This window comes from Meriones unguiculatus, chromosome 1 (assembly GCF_030254825.1).
Source record: "Meriones unguiculatus strain TT.TT164.6M chromosome 1, Bangor_MerUng_6.1, whole genome shotgun sequence".
NCBI lineage: Eukaryota > Metazoa > Chordata > Mammalia > Rodentia > Muridae > Meriones > Meriones unguiculatus.
The window spans coordinates 97,901,300-97,921,919 of NC_083349.1; the positions used below are offsets into that span (position 1 = coordinate 97,901,300).

Here is a 20,620-nt window from a genome sequence, read left to right on the forward strand (position 1 = left end):
CTTGAGCTGTGATCTGCTGAAAAAGACTCCATGTGCTATGAAACAAAGAAATTTCAATGTAAGGAACATTGTTCCCCACCTATGTCCAGGGAAGCCTGCTTTTGTCTCCTGATATATTCTTGCATTATTATTATTGTCTTTTGTCATATTTAAGGTTGCACACAGGGTCTTACATATGCCATGCAAGCGCTCTACCACTTGAGTTGAATCGCTAGCCTTAATGTTTTTCAGTTTTGAAGCAGTGTCTTGGTAACATGTCCACTAGCCTTGAACTCATTCTGTAGACTAAAGCTTTGCATCCTTCCAAGCTGATTACAGATGTGTGATAACTCACCCATCAGTCCCCCCCAAAATACTTAATTAATGATGTGCAAAACTTTCCAAACCTTATTGGTGGTGGTGTGTGTGTGTGTGCACGTGTACATGTGTATTATTCACATGTATGTTTCTAAATGACTGCTGAGAGATAGACAGTACTTAGAGACTTGCCACTTCCTAGGTTAATTGACCTTATTTACAATTTTGAGATATTCTGTATCTCAAACAGAGAAACACCAGGTTAATAGGCACTAAATTACATTAAATTGCATGAAAGACAGTTTTCAAAGTGCAATGTTTGTAATTATGACTGAATTTAAGTGCCTAAGAAATGTTAATATTCTCAGGTTGTTAAACAGACAATAAAATTTGTAAAGCCACATTTATTGAAGGCAGACTTTCATTGGATTTTAAAAATTTCATGGCTAAATAGTTGAGAATCAGAAAGATTTTCCTTATTAAAAATACTAAATTGTCTTTGAAGGGCTCTGCTGAGACTGTTTTTCCCAAGCAATTTTCTGTGCAAAATTGTCTTGCTAAACAAAAGTAATAATTTTGTAAATGAGATTTGGCTTTTCTCTTTTTTATTAACTATTTCAAAGCTCATTTCAAAGTAAATAGCTGCCGATGTCACTCCCCACTCTGCCTGAACCATAGAGCTCAGTGCCTGGGCTTCCTATGCCGTAATGTTTCTGCTCACCAAGTTCTGACAGTTGAGCATTTGAAGAGCTAAAAGGACTTAAGAGAGTCCAGAGATTAGGAAGGGATTAAACAGTCATGTTCCAGCAATTCTCCTTCTGTTGCTTCCTGGGTCGGATACTAGCATCAGTTGTGTGAGGCGGTTGAACAGCTGTCAAAACATTTCAAGGCAAGCCCAGCCCCACCAGGTGCTTTGAGGATGTGTCCACACATGCACTTCTTGCTGCTTATCCAGTCTGACCTCCACCCACCAGCCACGGCTGCCAATTCCTCCTTCTTTTTGTCTCCCCAAGAGCAGCACTTTGGGGTTGACCTTAAGAATCAAGTGTCCGTCAAATGTAGAGGAATCGGGAATAGTAACAAGCAGAGCAAAACATAAGGTGGGCAGAGACCACTAGAGACCTCCATGTTGTCACTCATCACTTCAGCCTCTGGCTAGGGAAGGATGCAGGAAGTGAAGGATGCTGGAAGTGATAGCAAGGCCAGCCTTGCAGGCAGATGGGGTTCTGCGACTCTGCCCTTCAAAAACTCCCTGGATGACCCGACATATTATTTCACACACCCCATCTCTGTTCCCTCGTGTGTAAAGTGGCAAAATGTATGTCCAGTTCATGAGTGCACCATAGCATTAGTCAAGACAATATACGTTTTCACAGACCAGCTACAAATTTGGGTACCAAAATTGTTTATCTGGGAAGTGACTAATACATATTGAAGATTCTAAAATAAAATATAGCAAAAACTTTGCACACATAAGTAGTTCAACCTAATGCTAAAATGCTAGATGGCTGAAAACTCTATTGATTGGACTTTGGTTTCATGGGAACACTCAGGTACCATCTCATACCGAGACCTGGGAATGTATTCAGTAACCATCCCGTTTCTATAGTATCCCTGAGGCCATTGTACTTTATGTCTTATGTGATTTAGGGGGAAAAAAAGTCACCCTGCCTACCCATCTGGCTTGCCCAGATTAAATTATAAAAAAAACAAGGCCGGTTTGGCTCAAGTACCTGCTGTGCCCACCCTGAATACAGGTCACGGTGGCCCAGCATACCTGGAGATTGGCGCAATGGAGTGCTGCTGTGTTCAGCACTTTACCCATGCATGCCAGTGGACTGGGAGGGTTCTCAATGAAAATGAAGGGTTTACTTTCAAAAGCTGCCAGTTCAGTGATGCCTCAGATGGTAACTGACTTAAATAAATGTCAGCCTGAAGACTGGTCCACTCCAAAAGCCCCAAATACTACCAATGACACCTCAAATGAGTTCCCAGGGATCTTCAAGCTAGCTCATCTAAGCAGAGCTCTTTCCAGGACCCATTTGTTATCTAACAGCACTGTGAGGGGGTTCTCATGAGGAGGTGCTGATGTGAGGTCACCTTCAGCTCCTACCTATGTAGTTACAGGCAGTCCTATGTGTTCAGGTTTGACATAGCCTCAGTGGGACAATATGAGTGCCAGAAAAGGGGGCACATCATTTTTATCCATTTCTCATACATATGTGAGGGTTCTTACTCGGAGGGTTCTCATACATTCTCTCATATGTGAGGGTTCTTACTCGGAGGTTCATGTCAAAGGAACTACTTTCGTGGGGTTGTTTGTCTTGAATAAACTCTACCAAAGGCAGCAAATTAAAGGGTGGCTGACTCTGCTTCAATAGCATTCCCATTTATTAGAGTGTCGACTGCAAGTCCAAGGGCTTTAGACACATGGTGTCTTCTCTGCACAGATGCACTTTGAGCGGTGCAAATGAACATGCAGCAGATCAAATGGTTTCTTCACTGTTTAGTGGAAAGGGACAGCTGCCTTATGAAGCCTCATCTTTGCAAGTCTATATGCAGCAAACACTGACGTGGCCTCACGTGTCCCCTTTAGTCATGCCTTAACATGTTACAGGTCAGATAAACTGATGAAGGAGAAAGAGACTGAGCAATGGAGAAGTCTTTCAGTCTCTGATAGAGGGTTGTGAAGCTGGGGCTTTGGAAATGAATGTGCAAGCCCAAGACAGACATACTAAATGACTTCAAAGACAAGTCAGTCTTCCAAATCAAACAAGATCAGTTCTTGAATTTCCCAGATACTCCAAGTTTAATCTCATCTTGAGAAACCCAAGAGACTTCCAAAGCGATTCTGTGACTTTGGAGTCATGTTATCTGGTTCTAGGAGTGAGGCTGTTTGCCCAAACTCAGACAAGGGTCAGAGTGCAGCCTCTTCCCTATGATCGTGGCCCTTCTCTGTGAGGTGTGACCTTCTCTGTATGGGTTCCTCACGCCTAGACTCACCCACAATTTGAGCAACCTTGTGTTGGTAGAATTACGGTTACTTGAAACAGAGTATATGGCACTGCTGCCATCCAACTTGGCTCGCGTCCATTCTCTCTGTGCATGGCCAAAACACATTCTTTGTGATAGAATCTCCATTTAAATCATTTCCATTTTAAAGCGTGCTCTTGAAACCCTTTTCTGATCGCTTGAGTTAAAATAGTGAAAGAACCACAAAAACTCTCACTGTGCTGCTCTTGGTAAATCCTTTAGCCTTCCTGGCCTGTGAATGGAAGGAATTGGAACACGTTTCATTTAACTTGTCTTTGAGACACAGAAACACTGAAGGAAGGATTGGAAATCCTGAAGGACTTCCCAAAGTGGCCTTCATCTTGGGTAATCAACTTGCATAGGTCTGTTATTTGAAATTGAGGGTCTAAGTTTAATGGAGAAGGAACACCTGCCTTGGAATATGTGTTATATAAATTCCGTAGTTGCATTTGGTCAAAGGGCACCACAGACAGCAGATGCACTGTTTGAACTAAATGCGTTATGGTATCCGATCTGGGACATTAAAGACGTACACAGACATTTACACATACACTATGCCCCCCCAAACACTTTGAGACAACTATAATCCTTTATCTTTACAAAATTGATATACACATGGCAGGCAGGGGTTCATAAGTACGCACTTATAAATAGAAAATCTGTGCCCACAAATTGAATATGCAAATAATTCATATTGACAATGACATCCTCTGTCCACATTGTTGGTGGAATCTTCTTGTTATCTAGCTGAGGTAGACTAAAAGTAAAAGTAATGAGAGAGAGGATGTTAAGGAGAACAATTTCTTTGCGGGAGGCAAGTTTAAGTCATACAAGTAAGGACACCCAATAATCTGCATGAATTTAAAAACAGCAGTAGCAGCAGGCAAGAATGAAGGACCCAGTAGCTTCCCCTCATCACTGCAGGACAAGGCAGGCAGGCCAGCCACAGTGGGGTGCAAGTATGGGAGACAGGAGGCAGAGCAATTATTTTTTGGTCCCTGGATATGTGTTAACTGATTTTTCAGAGAAGGATATTGCCTTCTTTGGCTGTTTTTCTCTTAAATTGCCTATTACAAAAATCTTGAGGAAAACACTGTACTGAAGGGCTCCGGAATGAGTCAGCACCCTCCTTCATAGGCCTGAAGTCATGTCTTTAATGCGGCTTTTGTCTGGAGAGGCAACAACCCAGCTTTGCCAACAATGCTCCATCTCTGGATCCAGTAGCTCCTTTGTTGGCATTGGCTGCTGCGATGTGAAGACAGATTTAGCTGTTACTTACTCACATTAGTGCTCAAGACACAGGGGCACTTTCCATCCCCAGGTGAGAGTCTTTGAGTACTGTTTCAGTGGGGGAAATATTTCACTATCATCCGAAGAATTGGAAAACAGAAGAAGCCCAACACCCCTGCACATACGCACTTGCACACAGATGCAAGAATGCATGCACACACACACATACACACACACACACACACACTCCCTTTACGCAGCAACAGCCCATACCACATCAACATACCACACTAATTCTTGCTGTTCACAGCACGCTATCTTGAGGAAGACCTGGCCAACCCTGATCCTGCAGTGAATAGCCACTTGCCTGAATCAACTTTGACATACACACACTCTCTGTCCAGTAGACGTTTCCTTCCTTGTCTTTGTTTGGTCATTTCTGGGTGAGTGTTGAGTCTTTTTTCCTGTTAAAACATCTTAAGTCCAAAGCACTGGACAGGAGCCTATTAAGAGCCTATTCCAGTTTTCCCCTTTTTTAGTGAATAGGGACTGTGACCAGAGAGGGGGAACCTCCTGTAAGGCAGCACAGCACAGAGGCAGCTTTAGAACTTGCAGCTCTTGCTCGGGCCACTCAGCAGTGTTCTGTATCTCCTGTTGGAGCCGTGAGGTGCTGCCTTCACCTACCGGACAGACATTCTATCTGCTGCTTAACAACCTGTAGGATTCCCAGTGACGTGATGCCTCCAGACTAGGCAGATCAAGGGCGGGAACTTTCCTGTACCCAGAGTGTTAGCAGCATGGGGTGAATGGGGAGGCTTCCTTTGTGTAAATAGCTGTTTCCTGTTCACCCTACTTCACAGAAGCCCTGTGCAGCACCACTGAGCACACTTACAGCAGGGGGACAGACTTTGGATTCTTAACCCAGTCAAGGATTCTGATTCTGAATCTACCAGGCCTCTTTCCATCTTGTCCAGCTTGTGCCTCCCAGAGTTCCATGCCAGAAGCCTCTTCTGGCTCTATGTGCTCACTCTATTTCTCCGAGGGCACATCATTTTAAGGGTTTCTCAACTAGCCAGGCTAGACATTAAAAAAGAAAATCTCATCACAAAAGAAAAAAAAAAAAAAAACTAGTCATTACCGTAAACATTTATTTAAAGGAGAAACTAGGGCACAAAAGAACTCTGTGAGGTACCCGTGTAAATCATGGGCAGAGCCTTGTTTCAACGGTGGGTCCTATTTTTGGAGCTCTCGTTGAAAATCACAAGAGAGAGAAGTAAATAGGAGCAAGCAGATGAAGGATGCCCTCAACAATTGCAATCACTTTGCATTGTGTAAACTGAGGCCATCCTTAGAATCTTAGGTACTCACTCAAGCCACCATTTTGTGAGCAATAGAGTCATGTAACTCCACAATCAAAACAGTCCATGCACGTGGCCCTGAGATGAGGAAAAGGGTCCTAGGAAGGTGGTTGTCACCACTGAAGGACAGGAGTCCATCCTGCTTGATGGCCAGAGAGAAATATATTTGAACCAAAACCAAAGGAGAATCCTGCTTCCCACAAAGCAGATATAAACCAGTAACCTGAGACCCAGAGACAAAGTGAAAGCCAACTGTTCTCGGAAGAATTCAACATTTTATAAATCAAACAGATGCTTACAGAGGGCAGATGGTTCTCAGTTATACCTTTTAAAAGACAATTCCAATGAGCTTAGATTGGACCAGAATGAATGTTTGCTATTCAAAGGACAGATTATTTTCCCCTACGGACGCACTGCATCTAGTTAGTGATGGCAGTGAGGCAGCAGAAAGAGTTTTAGGGCTTGTTAGCAAGTTGCTTGCATCTTTAAGCCTTGAATTTTTTATGAATATGTCCTTTTAGGTTCATGAGAATGCAAAGGGTGAGGTGTGTACATTTACCCATGTGCATGAAAGTAAGTGCCTAGAGCAGAAGCCATCACCCAGAGCATCACGGCAACCACATGTTAAGTGGCTCTGGGTATCCTTCATGCTCCCCAGCTTGAGGGGAGACTTGGGTACATAGCTAGCCTTTATGTAAACTTCAGCATTTTCCTAGGGCATAACATTATTAAGTTTGTTGAAAATTACAAGGTCACGGCTGCCCCAACAGCTCCTCCAAGGCTCAGCCTCCCTCACCACAGGAGGCTAATTTAGACACAGCCACTCATATTTACACAGTGCTAATGGAACCCCCAGGTCAGTCTTAGAACTTGGTGTGCCCAGCTGCTTACTACCCACTAGGAGCAAGCCATCAAAACCAGCAGGAGGTATGGGTATTTGCGGTGTGTAGGTTCTGTTTGCCGAACGTTTGTTTCTTAGGTTGCTCAGCCCTGCAGGAAATGTGTTTCTGCTGCAGGAACCTGGAATTATTCTGATGCTGCAATTAACAGATGATTAGAGAACATTGAATTTCAAGATTCTTGCTCTGCTACGGTGGTGGGGGAGGAACTAGAGGCAAAAACATCCATGACAGATAATGTCAAACTGTGATTATGATTATGGAGAAGAAAGGGGCTGTTATGTTCAAGTAGTCCATGTCTGCTTCTAACAGTTTCCTTTTGCTAATAACCCAACTTACGGAGAGTTAGAATTCCTTAGCAGAGCCATTTTTTTTCATTTTGACAGTGGCTCCAGCACTGAGAAATATATTTCTGTCACATGAAATATTTCTTCAGCTGCGTCAACCATCCTAACAAGAGCTGGAAAGGCCTAAACTGAAAGGCTTTCTGATCTTCGTGGAAACCTTCTTCTAGAGGCTCATTTGTCTCAACCAAGGTTGTGACTCACACATAAAAAGGAGGTTATTAGTTGAGGGTCCCTTTCTAATACTGCCATGTGTCACCTGACCCTCGGCTCCCTAAGAATAAACACTGGTCCTATAGGCGAGAATGCTCCACAGCTGCCTGTGGCCTGGAAGTAACTGGTGAAGTTTATCAGGAGAGTCTCTATAGTATCTTCTCCACCTGAGACCAGGCTAGCGGGCCAAGCTATAAATGCTATAGCGATCCTCATCTCAGATTTGATGCACAATGATATGGGATCCAGTGTGTTCAGTGATAGAAGTGCGATAAAAACTGGAGAGAACTGGATCCCAGAAGTGACCTGGATATCACTGTGCATGCCAGTGGACAGTAAACAGATCCCAGGACTATGGTCTCCATGCTCCTTCCGATCCCATTAGATAGTAAAGGAAAAAAAAAAAAAAAAAGAACACTCAGGCCTTTGGCTCCATGGGCTCAGGCAGCAAGAAAAGTGGCCAACAGCTGGACTCATACACTCCCGAGGAAGCACGGTGTTTTTTTTCCACAACTCAAATATATACTCTTAAAGAAGCTTCAAGAGGACGTGTTCATTTTTTAATTAATTTATATATTTATTCACCTTACATCCCAATTGTAGCCCTTCCCTCCTCTCCTCCCAGTCCTACCATCCCTCCCTCTTTTGCTATTCCTCAGTAAAGGGGAGACCCCAGCACATCGAAGTGCATCCTCTTCCCTGGAGGCCTGGCAATGCAGCCCCACCTGGGGGAAGAGATCAAAAAGCAGGCAATAGAATCTATGTCAGATTCTATTCTAAGGCAGCCCCTGCTCCCCTTACTAGAGAACCTCATAAACCCAAGCTGCCCATCACCTACATCCATGTGGGAGGCCTAGGTTCAGTCCATGCATGGTCCTTGTTTGGTGATTCAGCCTCGGCAAGCCCCTCTAGGCCCTGGTTAGTTTGGCTCTATTGGTCTTCTTGTGGAACTCCTACCCCCTCCAGGCCCTTCTATTCCTCCCACCTCCAACACACACACTTTTTCACAAGACTCCCTATGCTTTGTCCAATGTTTGGCTGTGAGTCTCAGCATCTGTTTTGATCTGTTGCTGGATGGAGCCTCTCAGAGGACAGCTATGCTAGGCTCCTGTCTGTGAGCACAGCAGAGTATCGTTAATGGTGTCAGGGGTTAGCTCTCTCCCATGGAGTGGTTCTCAGATTAGGCCAGGCACTGGACGGACATTCCCTCAATCTCTGCTCTATATTTATCCCTGAGCATCTTGTAGGCAGGATAACTTTTAGGTTGAAGTTTTTCTGTGTGGGTTGGTGTTCCCCCTCTCCACTAGGAGTCCTGTCTAGTTAGAAGGTGTCCTCTTCAGTCTTAATGACCCCTGCTACTAGGAGCTTCAGCTAGAGTCACCCCCATATCCTCCCAGAAGCCTTTCCAGTCTTAGGTCTCCGGCTTGTCACAGAGATGTCCCCCCTCCCCCTGCCGCCCATAGTTTCTCTTCTCTCTGCAGGCCCTCTGACCTGCTGCTCCCTCGCTCTCCCCAGGTCTGGTCAAACCCCTCATTTCTCTCCATGCTCCCTCTTCTTCCTTGTTCCCTCTCTTCAGTCATTTCTGCTGTCTATTCTCTTTTCCCTTCTGAATGAGATCTAAGCATCCTCTTTTGGGTCCTTCTTGTTACATATTTTCTTTGGGCCTGTGAATTGCAGTATGTTTCTTCTGTACTATATAAAATCTGTGTATGAGTGAGTTCCTTTTTAGTTCTTTTATAATTACTTAAGTTTTCATACAAGTATACATCATATACAGAGCATATGCCCATATCACTCGTCATCCTATTTCTCACCGCTCCATGATCCTGCTAGCCCTCTTTGTTGGCCTGGAAAGTTTCCCTTATACTGTAAGTTTCTATATGATTTTATGCATCTATATAATCACATACATGATTTTATGCATCCATATAAAATATAGAACCACAAACAAGAGAAAACATATATTTTTGTCTTTCTAAGGCTTAATTTCCTGACTATAATTATCTCAAGTTGTATTTTCCTGAAAGTGCCGTAATTTTCCTGAAAGTGATATAATTCTTCTTTACTGCTGACAATTTTCCATTATACAATATAGCATACTTCTCCATCCATTCCTGTCTTGTTAGACACTTCAGTTGATGTTATGATTTGGCTGTTCTGAGTGGCACTATAATACAAGAGGGCAAGTTCTTAGGAGGGAAAAATAACTGGCATGTTATCGAGATACAGAATTGTCTCAGTGAGAACACTTTGCATAGACTGAAGAAGGATAAAACAAGAAATAAAAAGCCTAAGAAGGATCAGGGAAAATATTTTACATGTTTGTCCCAAGAAACCAGCCATGATATTGGTGACAGGGCCTAGCTTAGCTTTGAGCAATGGGTTGTTGTTGACTAAAAAGGTATAAGGACTCTGACTAATGTGATACAGCTATTAGAAGCTCCAAATATGTATCAGTGGAAGACTATTACCTCACAGGAGAAAGGGGAAAGACCTCCCCACAGCAGCCAGCTTAAGTGCAGATGTGTTTCGTTAGTGTTGGAGGTGTGTTTCATTCCAAGCACTATGATTTAAGCAGTGAGTAACGGCTCACTTAGGAGATCCTCGGAGGAACAGGGACAGCCTACCAAAGGAACACAGACCTTAGCTAGACTGAACGTGACATGACTGTATCCACCTCAACGGCATGAAGCCCAGCATGTGGACGAGGATTATATTCATTGTCTGTTGCCTTGGGAATAGGACCCGAAGAAATGAGTGATATCCAGCAGCTGATTGCCAGAACCACCAAATTCAGATTGTAAACTTGCAAGTTCTCTGATATAGCTGACTCTCTCACGCTCTCTGGAGCCTGGACAATGACCATTTTAGAAGAATGATTATAGAGGAATCAACATTAAACAGCAGGTTGAACTTGGGCAGCTTTAAGTTCAGCATTTTTTTTCTAATGCCCACTTGTTTCAGATGACAGAAGCAAATGTCTACAGTTCTGCCTGTGCTTGAACAACTTATGTATTTGAAAACATGCAAATTGAGTGTTAAGTAAAAAGAAAGTATCCTTCTAAGTTTACTTAGATGAAAACTTTATCAATTGAACTAAACTTTTAAACAAATTAAGCTTTCCCTGGGAGAATCTGTAGCATGCTCACTGAGAAAGGGCCAGAGCATGCTGACTCTTGTCCAAACCCTTAACAAGAGGTGAATCTTGAGGATTTGCTTTTGGAATTGCTGAACTTTTGATACATAGAAACTTTAATATCAGGAAATGATAATTGTTCTTAATAAAAAGTAACATAAATACATAAAATGGGAAAGGAAAAGAGAACTTAAATCCTTGTGAGAACAGATCAGTAAATGCTACTGAACTTAAGTGTGTGGTACATCCCAGCAGTTTCTTTCTCTGGTTTCCAGAGTACTCGTTGAGGCCCATGTCTGTGGAAGGGTATCAGTTAACACCTGTCCACTTCAGAACATAAGTTATCAGCTGGCGCCAAGCCTTGTGCTCACCTTCCATGGTCCATTGAGCTGATGGTATCCTTCTTCTGTGCTCCAGAGAGGTGATAGCACCTTGTCACTACATCAGTAGTTGCAGTGAAGCCATCTCCTCCACCTGCGCTTTTAATGACTTGGCTATTTTTATCTATTTTATGTTTGTACTTACGGAGTCCAGTGTGTATCAGGAAAGCCATTTAGAAGGCTCCAGAAGGAATTAATGGGACCCAGATTGTTTATCTTTCTGTTAGTGGAATCTATAAAGCTGAAAAGAAGGATTCTGAGATAAGATGGGTTTAACTGGGAGCCTGTAAAAGCAAACCTACCAACTTGTCTATCTCTATGTTAGCACTGAGGAGGAAAGTGAAGGAAACCTGTAGTCACAAGCAATCTTGCGCTGGCAGGCTACAGAACCAGCAGGTTGCTATCTTTTCTGCCATGACATTAAAAAATGCTCCCTAGGTATGGAGGAGGGGGTTAGTTGTTCCATTGCTCTTTGCAAGAAACAGATTCTTAAGGATAGTCCAGCTGGTGATGGATGTTCACAGCACACTTTTGTCCTTCCCCAAGATAGGCTAACTGTGCAGCATGACAGTGCTCATTTTAAATAGTTATATGACTTGCCTGCTAATTGTTTTAATGTTCATGGAAATCCCAGAAAAAGAATGGATACACACTTCAACTTTTTTTTTTTTTGCTTTTCTTTTTTTAAAATTTATTTATTGTTTTAATGATTACAGTTTATTCACTTTGTATCCCAGCTGTAGCCCCCTCTCTCATCCAATCCCTCCCTCCTCCATCCCTCATCTTCTCCCATGCCCCTCCCCAAGTCCACTGATAGGGGAGGTCCTCCTCCCCCTCCCTCTAATCCTAGTCTATCAGGTCTCATCAGGAGTGGCTGCATTGTCTTCTTCTGTGGCCTGAAAAGGCTGCACCCTCCTCAGGGGGAGGTGATCAAAGAGCCAGCCACTGAGTTCATGTCAGAGACAGTCCCTGTTCCCATCACACACTTGAGCTTTAAAATGCCATACGATGCATGTGGGCTTCCCATTTCAGACTTAAGCATGAAAGTATTTAAGACTCCCTATAATGCTGGAAGGCTATAAGACATTCTCTGTCTCCCCTTCCCCCCTACACACACATGCACACACACACACACACACACACACACACACACACACACACACATACAGATTGTCTTTTGGGTTTTATATTTTTGTTTTTGAGACAAGGTCTTGCTATATAGCTCCAGCTGGGCCTCAGATTCACAGAGATCCACCTGCCTCTGCTTCTGGAGTTTAAAGAAGTATAACAAAACACCCTGAACTTTGTGTTATTTTGTTTTAAAAACTCTAGACTATAACCTTAGGACACAGCAATGAGATGATGACAGGAAAACACAGCTGTAAGCCTAACAGGAAGGATATAATGATAAGCAACATGGTAATCATTAGCCCTCTTGAGAAAGATGCTACTATTTCCACCTTGAAAACAAATACAACATCTACTCCTGATTTAAATGTGTCATTTCTTTTGAGAAATTTCATTCTTTGCTTTCTGGTTCATCTTTAAATTTTGAGACTTAATCATTCTCAAATTAAATACTTCAACAGCAGAATATTCTGTGCTTCAGAAAATGATAGAAATTCAGTGTTTACCAAACATTTTAATCATACGTCCTGAGAAATTAGAAAGTGTCCACAAATATAGAAATTAAGAAAATGATCTGATACCAAATAAACATAAGTAGAAATTCCAGCACATTTGCTGAGCATACGGCTGGATGTGCTTTACAGTTCTTTGACTGGAAAGTGGGAAGGACAGGAGTCAGACTCAAGTCAGACACAATATTAACATAGTTCTTGTCTCCTGACTACCTTAAAATCAGCTATGAAAATTGAAGCTTTCAATTTTATTTGGAGAAAAATATATGATAAAAGAAAAGCAGGAGATGAAGAGCAAAAGGGCAAAAAATAAAAACTAAAAAGAAAGAAAGAGGGCAACATACTAAATACATGAACAGTGTTTACTTTGTTTTAAAGTAACATGCAATGATTGTGTGCAGTTGTGACCACCATGCATTTAGGTAGTAACACGGGAGGATTCCAAAGATGTGCTGTTGTTTGACCGAAGCTGCCATAATAAGCTGCTATGAATTAAATGCTTAAACATAAGAAATTTATTCTCTGTGCATCAAGACGTGAGTAGGTTTGGTTTCTCCCAAACAATTCCTTGGCATATAGCCCAGCTAAACCCAGACTCTAGCTCCTGCCTCTACCTCTCAAACGCTGGACCACAGGCCTGAGCCACCATGCCCAGTGCCAGTGTCTCTCTGATGCATCTCCTCACATCACTGTTCAAAGGCACTATTTCTAAGTAAGATCATACTCTAAGGTATGGGGCCTAGGGCTTTAAAGCATTGATTTGGAGGAAGGAGTATAATGTAGCCTCAGATGCCTTTGTGCTTGCTGACATTTTGTGCTTGCTGACAAAGCTATTAAAAAACATGTTCTCACTCCTACAGCATGAGTCTGGGAGGTCAGCAATGCCTTTTCACTCACAGAATTATCTATCAATTCACTTGACTCAAGTTCTTCAACTAAACAGTCCCCAAAGGTGATTCTGTCCATATATTAGAGAACTCTCCTAATAGCTTATTGGCTACCTCCCAAAGCATCAAAAACGAGGCTGCATTTTTCTACAGTCAAACAAGGGATGCAATAATTGTAAGCATGTGCTCATGGAAGAGCTGTCCATTACTGCTTCTCTATTTATGAGTAGCCAGGAGCAAACCCAGGCATCACGCTTCCATGTTTTTATGAGAAGAACTCACAGCTCCAAGCCTGCATGTGCTTAAGGCAGTGGATCTCAACCTTGCAATGCTGTGACCCTTTCACATGGTTCCTCATGCTGTGGTGACCCCCCAACCATAAAACTGTTTCATTGCTACTTCATAACTGTAAGTTCGCTACCGTTGAGATTGTAATGTAAATATCTGATATGTGGGGTGTCTGATGGGTGATCCCAAAAGAGTCATGACTCAGAAGCTGAGAACCACTGTGCTTCTTGTTGCCTCAGCTGGTTTCATCCTGGACTGTGTCACAAAGAACACAGGCGTTTGCTTGGTACCAGCATTCTCAGATCATACCGTCATGCAGAGAGCTGCCATCCCCACCTGCTGCTAAACAAAGATCCTAAAACAAATTCTGGGTGATGTTGGAGAAAGTAAACAAGATGTTCAAGGAGGCATTCCTTTTAAAAATCATCATCATAAAAAACATGAACATGTGTTTTCTATCACTTTGAGAAAAATGACATTCACTATCATAATTTGAAACCACATGAATGAGGGTTATTTTACTTAATGTAGATTATGTTTACACTACTCTCACATCATCTGTTAATGAAAGCTGTCTTAGGTTATTATGATCAGTATATGGTCTTTTTGTTTTGTTTTGTTTTTTGTTGTTTTGGTTTTCTGAGACAGGGTTTCTCAGTGTAGCCTTTGCTGTCCTGGACTCACTTTGTAGACCAGGCTGGCCTCAAACTCACAGAGACCTTCCTGGGCTTTTAATTATCAAGTCTCCTACATTTCTTCATATGTTCAAGTGTGACTTAACTGGAGAACTGTTATCTATATGAATATATTATGTAATAATACATGTAATTACATGGTGATATAAAATCAGTAGAAATCCATGCATGCATTCCCTCCGCTAATATAAATTTACCCATCTAAGTGATGGAGATGATAGCAGACACTAGAAAGACAAATGCAAGAAGGGCTCACAGTCAAATGGGCAAGAAAGAACACCAAAAAGTCAACAGCTTTGAAAGTTGAATAAACAGTCAAATCACAAGGAGGGTTTATGCAAGCCCAGATTTCTTGTCATCCAATGAGACTGAGATTTTGCATTTCTAGTAAGTTCCCCAGTGCTGTTGATTGGGGAACACAATGAGAACAATTCATCCAGAGTTTTAAGTATGTGGAGCCATGGAAGCTCTGAAGAGGGGTGAGAAGCATTTCAAAGAATGAGTGGAGAAGGAAAAGGAAAGAGGGCTATGAATATGGGGAACACTTTTAGCTCTAAAGCCAGGGAAGGTGCAGATAAAATATTATTTCACTGAGACAAAGTTTGAAATCCTTTAACTAAAGGAGGTGAATCTGGAGTGGTTCTAAAGGCCCATTGCTGCCCTTAGGGATCTTGGCTGCATACCACCCTGTAGGAGTCACACAGCCTCCACTTAGACTTTAAGCTGAAGGAGAAGAACCCTGAGAGAACTCTGTCCAAACTTGTGGAGATTCTTCTCTCTCAGCTTTGCAACTTTTAGCAAGAAATCCTGTTCATCACTCTTGATGATGAATCCCACAGGGAGGTGATATGGGCAGCATGCAGGAAGGGGGGTACTGACTGCCTGGAAGCTTTTTGCCCCTGACCACTGAGCCACAGCAGGGTGGTCCCTGAGAACCAAGCCAAACAATTGTCTCACAATGATTGACTTTTAGAAAGCCCAAAGCTTCATTTACCTCAGAGGAATGGACAGTGGCTTCCAGGGAAGCTACAGGGAATGGAAGAAGATCCTGCTAGCTGGGTCCTAAGGAAATGTGCCTTGTTCTTTCCTAGGGGAAGATGACGATGAAGATGAGTGTGGTGAAGAGAGGCTGCCCTCCTGTTTTGATTATGTGATGCACTTTCTCACGGTGTTCTGGAAGGTTCTGTTTGCCTTCGTCCCACCTACAGAATACTGGAATGGCTGGGCCTGCTTCATTGTCTCCATCCTCATGATTGGCCTGCTAACAGCCTTCATCGGAGACCTGGCTTCCCACTTTGGCTGCACCATTGGCCTGAAAGATTCCGTGACAGCGGTTGTGTTTGTTGCTCTTGGAACCTCAGTACCAGGTAAAGGTTGATTCATACGTACTCCCCCAAAACAAAAAAAAGTACACACACACATACACAAATAACCACTGAGTTTTATTTTGTGTTGGCCAGTTACTCCTGGGCATAAGGCATGCCTTGGAGTGTAGATCATATGCCTAGTGATATTCTATCGGGAAACAAAACCAAACAAAACAAAAATGATATCCCCTTTCCTAGCAGGTATCCATAGCAAATAGCTTCTAGGTTAGGGGTGGGATTTGTGCCATCTTCCCCTTTCAGTGCTGGGAATTTTCTGGTTTGAACCTGCGCGTCTTAGGAGTGCTGTCACAGTCTTTCTGAATTCACACTGTATCAGTACTGTTCTGCCTGGAAGACTCTATTTCCCTGGAGTCATGTACCCCCTTGGCTCTTATAATCCTTCTACCTCCTCTTCTACAAAGATCGATGAGGAAAGGAGGGATTTGATAAAGACGTCCATTCAGTGATGAGTGGGCCAACATCTCTCACTCACTGCATATTGTCTAGTTGTGGGTCTTCGTTAATTACCATCTACTGCAAGACATTTCTCTGATGGAGCTTGAGAATTGCTCTGCTCTAAGGGTATAGTAATAAAATAATGTGTTTTTTTTTTTTTTAAGTTTCCTGGTTGTGAGAAATTCCAGTCCTCTCCTCTCACAGGACAGGATTTGCCCCCTTTTCAAATTCCCCAACACCTGGAGCTTGATACTGCTGCCTTGATCATGGCCTGGCTCACATAGAAGACTAACTTTAACCATCCAACTCTCAAGAGTTCTGAGACAAGCCACCACCCAAGAGAAAGTGGGGGTTGTAGTGCCTGTAGCTTTGATAAATTTCAACCCACCTCATACCATAACTATTGATTTCTTACTAGGTGAATCTAACACAACCACCAGTTGTTGTAATGGCTTTTTTACTCTGCCAAAAAAAAAAAAAAAAAAAAAGGTCATAGCTTTCTTTGCTGTAATAGGGAAAATTGTCTGTGCCTTATTACAATATTAACTGTCTACCATGGTCCCTAAGTAAGATATTCCCTAAGTAAGATATATGTATTATGTATGTGTGTGTGTATATAATCACATCAACCCCAAAATCTAGGCAAATTAAAGATGCTAAAGGAATATATAACGTGGCCTTATCATATTGATTTAAAAAGAAAAGGGAAATAATGCTATTGTTTCTGGGACACAACACATGTTTGTTACAAGTAGACAAAATAAGACTAAAAGAAAAACTGATGCTCTTTCCTTCAGCCTGCTCTTGGTCAGTACTGGCCCTAGGACCCAGCTGGTGTCTTGACGCTTCTCAAGTAGAAAGGCTTCTGTCTACTGTCTGATGAACTGCATTCTGTTCCTACCAGAGACTCTCAGACTCTGTGATGGCCAGATAGGAATTGAAATCTTCCTCACGCTGTTCTTCCTGCCTTGGGGCAGGATTAAATGTATTGTTTAAAAATCTATGAAGAAAAGTTTGTGGCTTTGTTGGTGAGACGGCTCATCATACCAGCAGGTGCCAAGAGCTCATTAAAATGTGCTGGCGGGGAAGGGGGAGCGACACATAAGAGTCTTTACTCTTTCTAGCGTTTAAAAGCAACACCTGTCGGTAGAGCAAGGCCTGCTTTTCTAAGTCGCCATTCTGTGTGCTTCCAGAACAGTCTCTTCTAACCTTGAACTGATGGTGTGAGCCCCAGCTTGGTCTCCAGCCCTCTCCCTTCTCTTCCCACCATTCCCTGGGAACAGTCTTCATGGCATGAATCCCATTAATATACCAGTGCTTGCTGGAGGAACAACATCAGCCCCTGCTTTCCACTGAGCTGCAGTGACATAGTGGTTACCTTCCCAGCACCCATGTCCAATGCGTGATTTGAAGCTCCACATTGCCATGTCCAAACAGAGGTGGCAATGTCAGCAGCTCAACGACTTCAGTCCTTCAGCCAAACCTGTTCTCTCCAGACTCGACCTTTTCAGAAAAACAGTATCATTGTAACCCAGGAGCCCTTGATTCCTACTTTTCCTTCACCTTCAACTCCTGTATGCCTTCCATCTAAGGTATAACTAATGGATCCACAGAACTGCCCCCTCCTTCCTGTCTCACAACTATGCTTTATGTGGTCGGTCCCTAGAAGCATCCTACCTGCCTCTCTGGTTCCACTGGGAATCTTTCAAAGAAGCAATTCATACCAAAGTGTTGCTTATGATCTCCAGATGGCCTCTTTTCTTTTAGGATAAATCTCAAAAGCATGAGTCTTCCTGCAGACTTAGGTCATCTGGCCATTCCCTGATACCGCCCTCTGTCCTCTTGCCCTGTTCTTTGGGCTTACCACCCTGTCTGTTCTCCACAGCTGAGTCCATTGCTTTTTCAGGGGTTCTCTGGCTGTATAAAGAAAATGTTCTTCCTATCATGTGCATAAGACTGATTCTTTATCTACAGTTGTTTTTAACCTCCAAATGTAAAGTATACCATCCAATATTTTGTATTATCAAAGTCTCTATTCTGTACAATTTTTATTACTTCATGAAGTTTGAATGTTTTTTCCATTTTAATTGCATTTTTACATATTCTCCCTTTTCTCTAGTGTGTGAGCATATGTGTGGACATGTTGCAGACCTCTGTTTTCTCCTTTCCAAGGTTCAACCTTAGGTCATCATTCTTGGTGTAATCACATTTACCTACTAAGGCATCTTACTGGCATCTTGATTTTGTTTTTTAATAGTATTTTTATCTTACTTTCCCCACTGAAATGTTAACTTCACACAATCAAAAAAAAATCTATTTACTTCCATCATGCTTTTATCTATGTGTTTTTTAGTGTCACACCACAGACAGACACACATACATATAATATAATGTCATATCATATGTATATTTGAGAATGCACAAACTAGTCATTTACTCACTGGCACAAATTGACTCAGATTCTTCCTAACACCGTCTAGAGGCTGTTTAAACATTCGTGATTATTAAAGAAGATATTTTCACAGTGTGGCTGGTTTCTAAAGAATGGTATATAACTGAGAAGGTCATTGATTTAAGAAAAGGGCAAAAGGAAGTCGAAGGGCACAGAGGCTCTCAAAAGAGACATGCTTTTCCTCGTTCATACTTTTGTGTATCATGGGAACTGTGTTGAGCAACAAGACAAATCTTTGCCTCTCCTTTTCTTTTTTTTTTCCTACGATTCCTGCTCCTAAGACCCAGAACTCAGAGCAGCACTTTAAATTTTTCAGTATATTGTGCTGTCTCCCCAAGTCCAAAACTATATCACACTCTATTGTGTCTATGGAAAAGGAAGTTCAAGATTCAAGGAGAAAGCAGGAGGATATAAACCCTTGGAACCAGCCTTTTAAAATGAGAGGCCTCCTCTGACTGGACATTTATTGTAGCTCACAGTAATTTACTTAGATAAATCCTGTCTGTGGGGACAAGGCATTCTGCTTCTTCTGCTTCGAATGCTGGATTCTAGATACAGGCTTTCCTATATCTGGAATCTTGTTTACTCTGGACGCAGAGAGAAGAAAGCATTCTTCTGCATATACAAGGAGACCTCTTAGGGATGAGCAGTATTTTCCTCCAACCCCAAACTCTGGCCTTGATCTCTCTCCACTGTCTCAATGGTCTGTGCCTGAGGCCTGTCCACTGCCCCTTCCAGTTCCCTTTGCCAGCCGCTCACTACAGGACAGAAAGTTTAAAACGTGAATACTCTACATTGCCTTTTGGCCCCAGGCACTGTAAGATTTCCTGTTCCCTTTAGTGGTTCTGACTATCCCTTTATCCTTTGAAATATGTCATGTAGGAATTATTTCCTTCTGGGGGTTTAAAGACATGAAAGGAAACACTATTCTAGATGTTTTTGAACTCTTTTCCCCCCAGCATGTATGTAGAAAATTCACAAACAAAAGCTCTTATTTTGGGGAAGCTTATATCATTTTTTAATTATAGCACGCCCCAGACTTTTAAATACCACAGAAGAATTTGAGGTAAAACTGGCTCTGTTGAATTTGTTGACTGTGGACTGTGTTCCCTTTTCTGCAGAGCTGATGTGCCCCCAGGAGTATAGAGTTCATGTCTCTGGATGTCTGTTCCCCACAGTGTGGGTCTCGGTGACAACTTGACTCTCTATGCCCATACTCCTGCCTGAAAAACGGGCACTAATACTGTATGGCAGTTAGAACAGAATTGATTAGAGGATTAAACAATAAGTTCTGAGCCCTAATGTAAGATGCAGGAATTAATCGTCTCAGAGTTTGCACTAAGATCAATCAGTTCTGAACAATGCCAAAAGGATTGGAGCTCATCAGGAAATGATGGTGAGTGGGGGAAGAAGTTGTGAGCAAGAGAGGAAAGTTTGCAGGTGACCGTAAAGGTCCAGTGTGTGATAGGTGTGTACATGATCTTCACACTGCCTCTTATTTTAAGTTTTAAGTGACACGGTGTTGCTTCCTTGCAGCCTCTGCTTGTGCATTTTGCCCCTTAGATCCTGCTCCTAAGAGTGAGATTGTTCATCTTGTTTTCCCGTGTACTAAAAATACATGCTATTTTTGTGTTATTTTTACAACAAAAATTACTCGTTATTAATGGCTTATGTTTCAGTTTTTCATTTCCTAGCTTCTAATAGCTCTCGGAGATAACATATTCTATATTACATTTAAGTAGGAAGTATTTTACAGTTTCCACAGTGTGTTGCTTTATTTCTCAGTGGGTCTTCAAAATTGGCTGGAGTGTAGCAGAAGCCCCACTGCTACCTCAATGTCACCCCTGGAAACGTATGAGGTACCACATCTACAGATGGAGACAGAGGTAGCTAACTCCACAGCTCACGAGAAAGCGAACACTAAGATCTTCATGTTTCACCAAAT

The 20,620-nt window shown here is 42.4% G+C and overlaps 1 protein-coding gene across 20 annotated transcripts in view; it reads left to right on the plus strand.

The window, feature by feature from the left end:
- Positions 1-20,620, plus strand: part of Slc8a1 (solute carrier family 8 member A1) — a 368,033-nt gene that overhangs the window by 315,637 nt on the left and 31,776 nt on the right. For all 20 annotated transcript variants that reach the window (XM_060363750.1, XM_060363756.1, XM_021655594.2 and 17 more), the window contains one exon: positions 15,492-15,767. In XM_060363750.1, the coding sequence (XP_060219733.1) occupies positions 15,492-15,767 (276 nt within the window). The remainder of the gene's footprint in view (positions 1-15,491; positions 15,768-20,620) is intronic.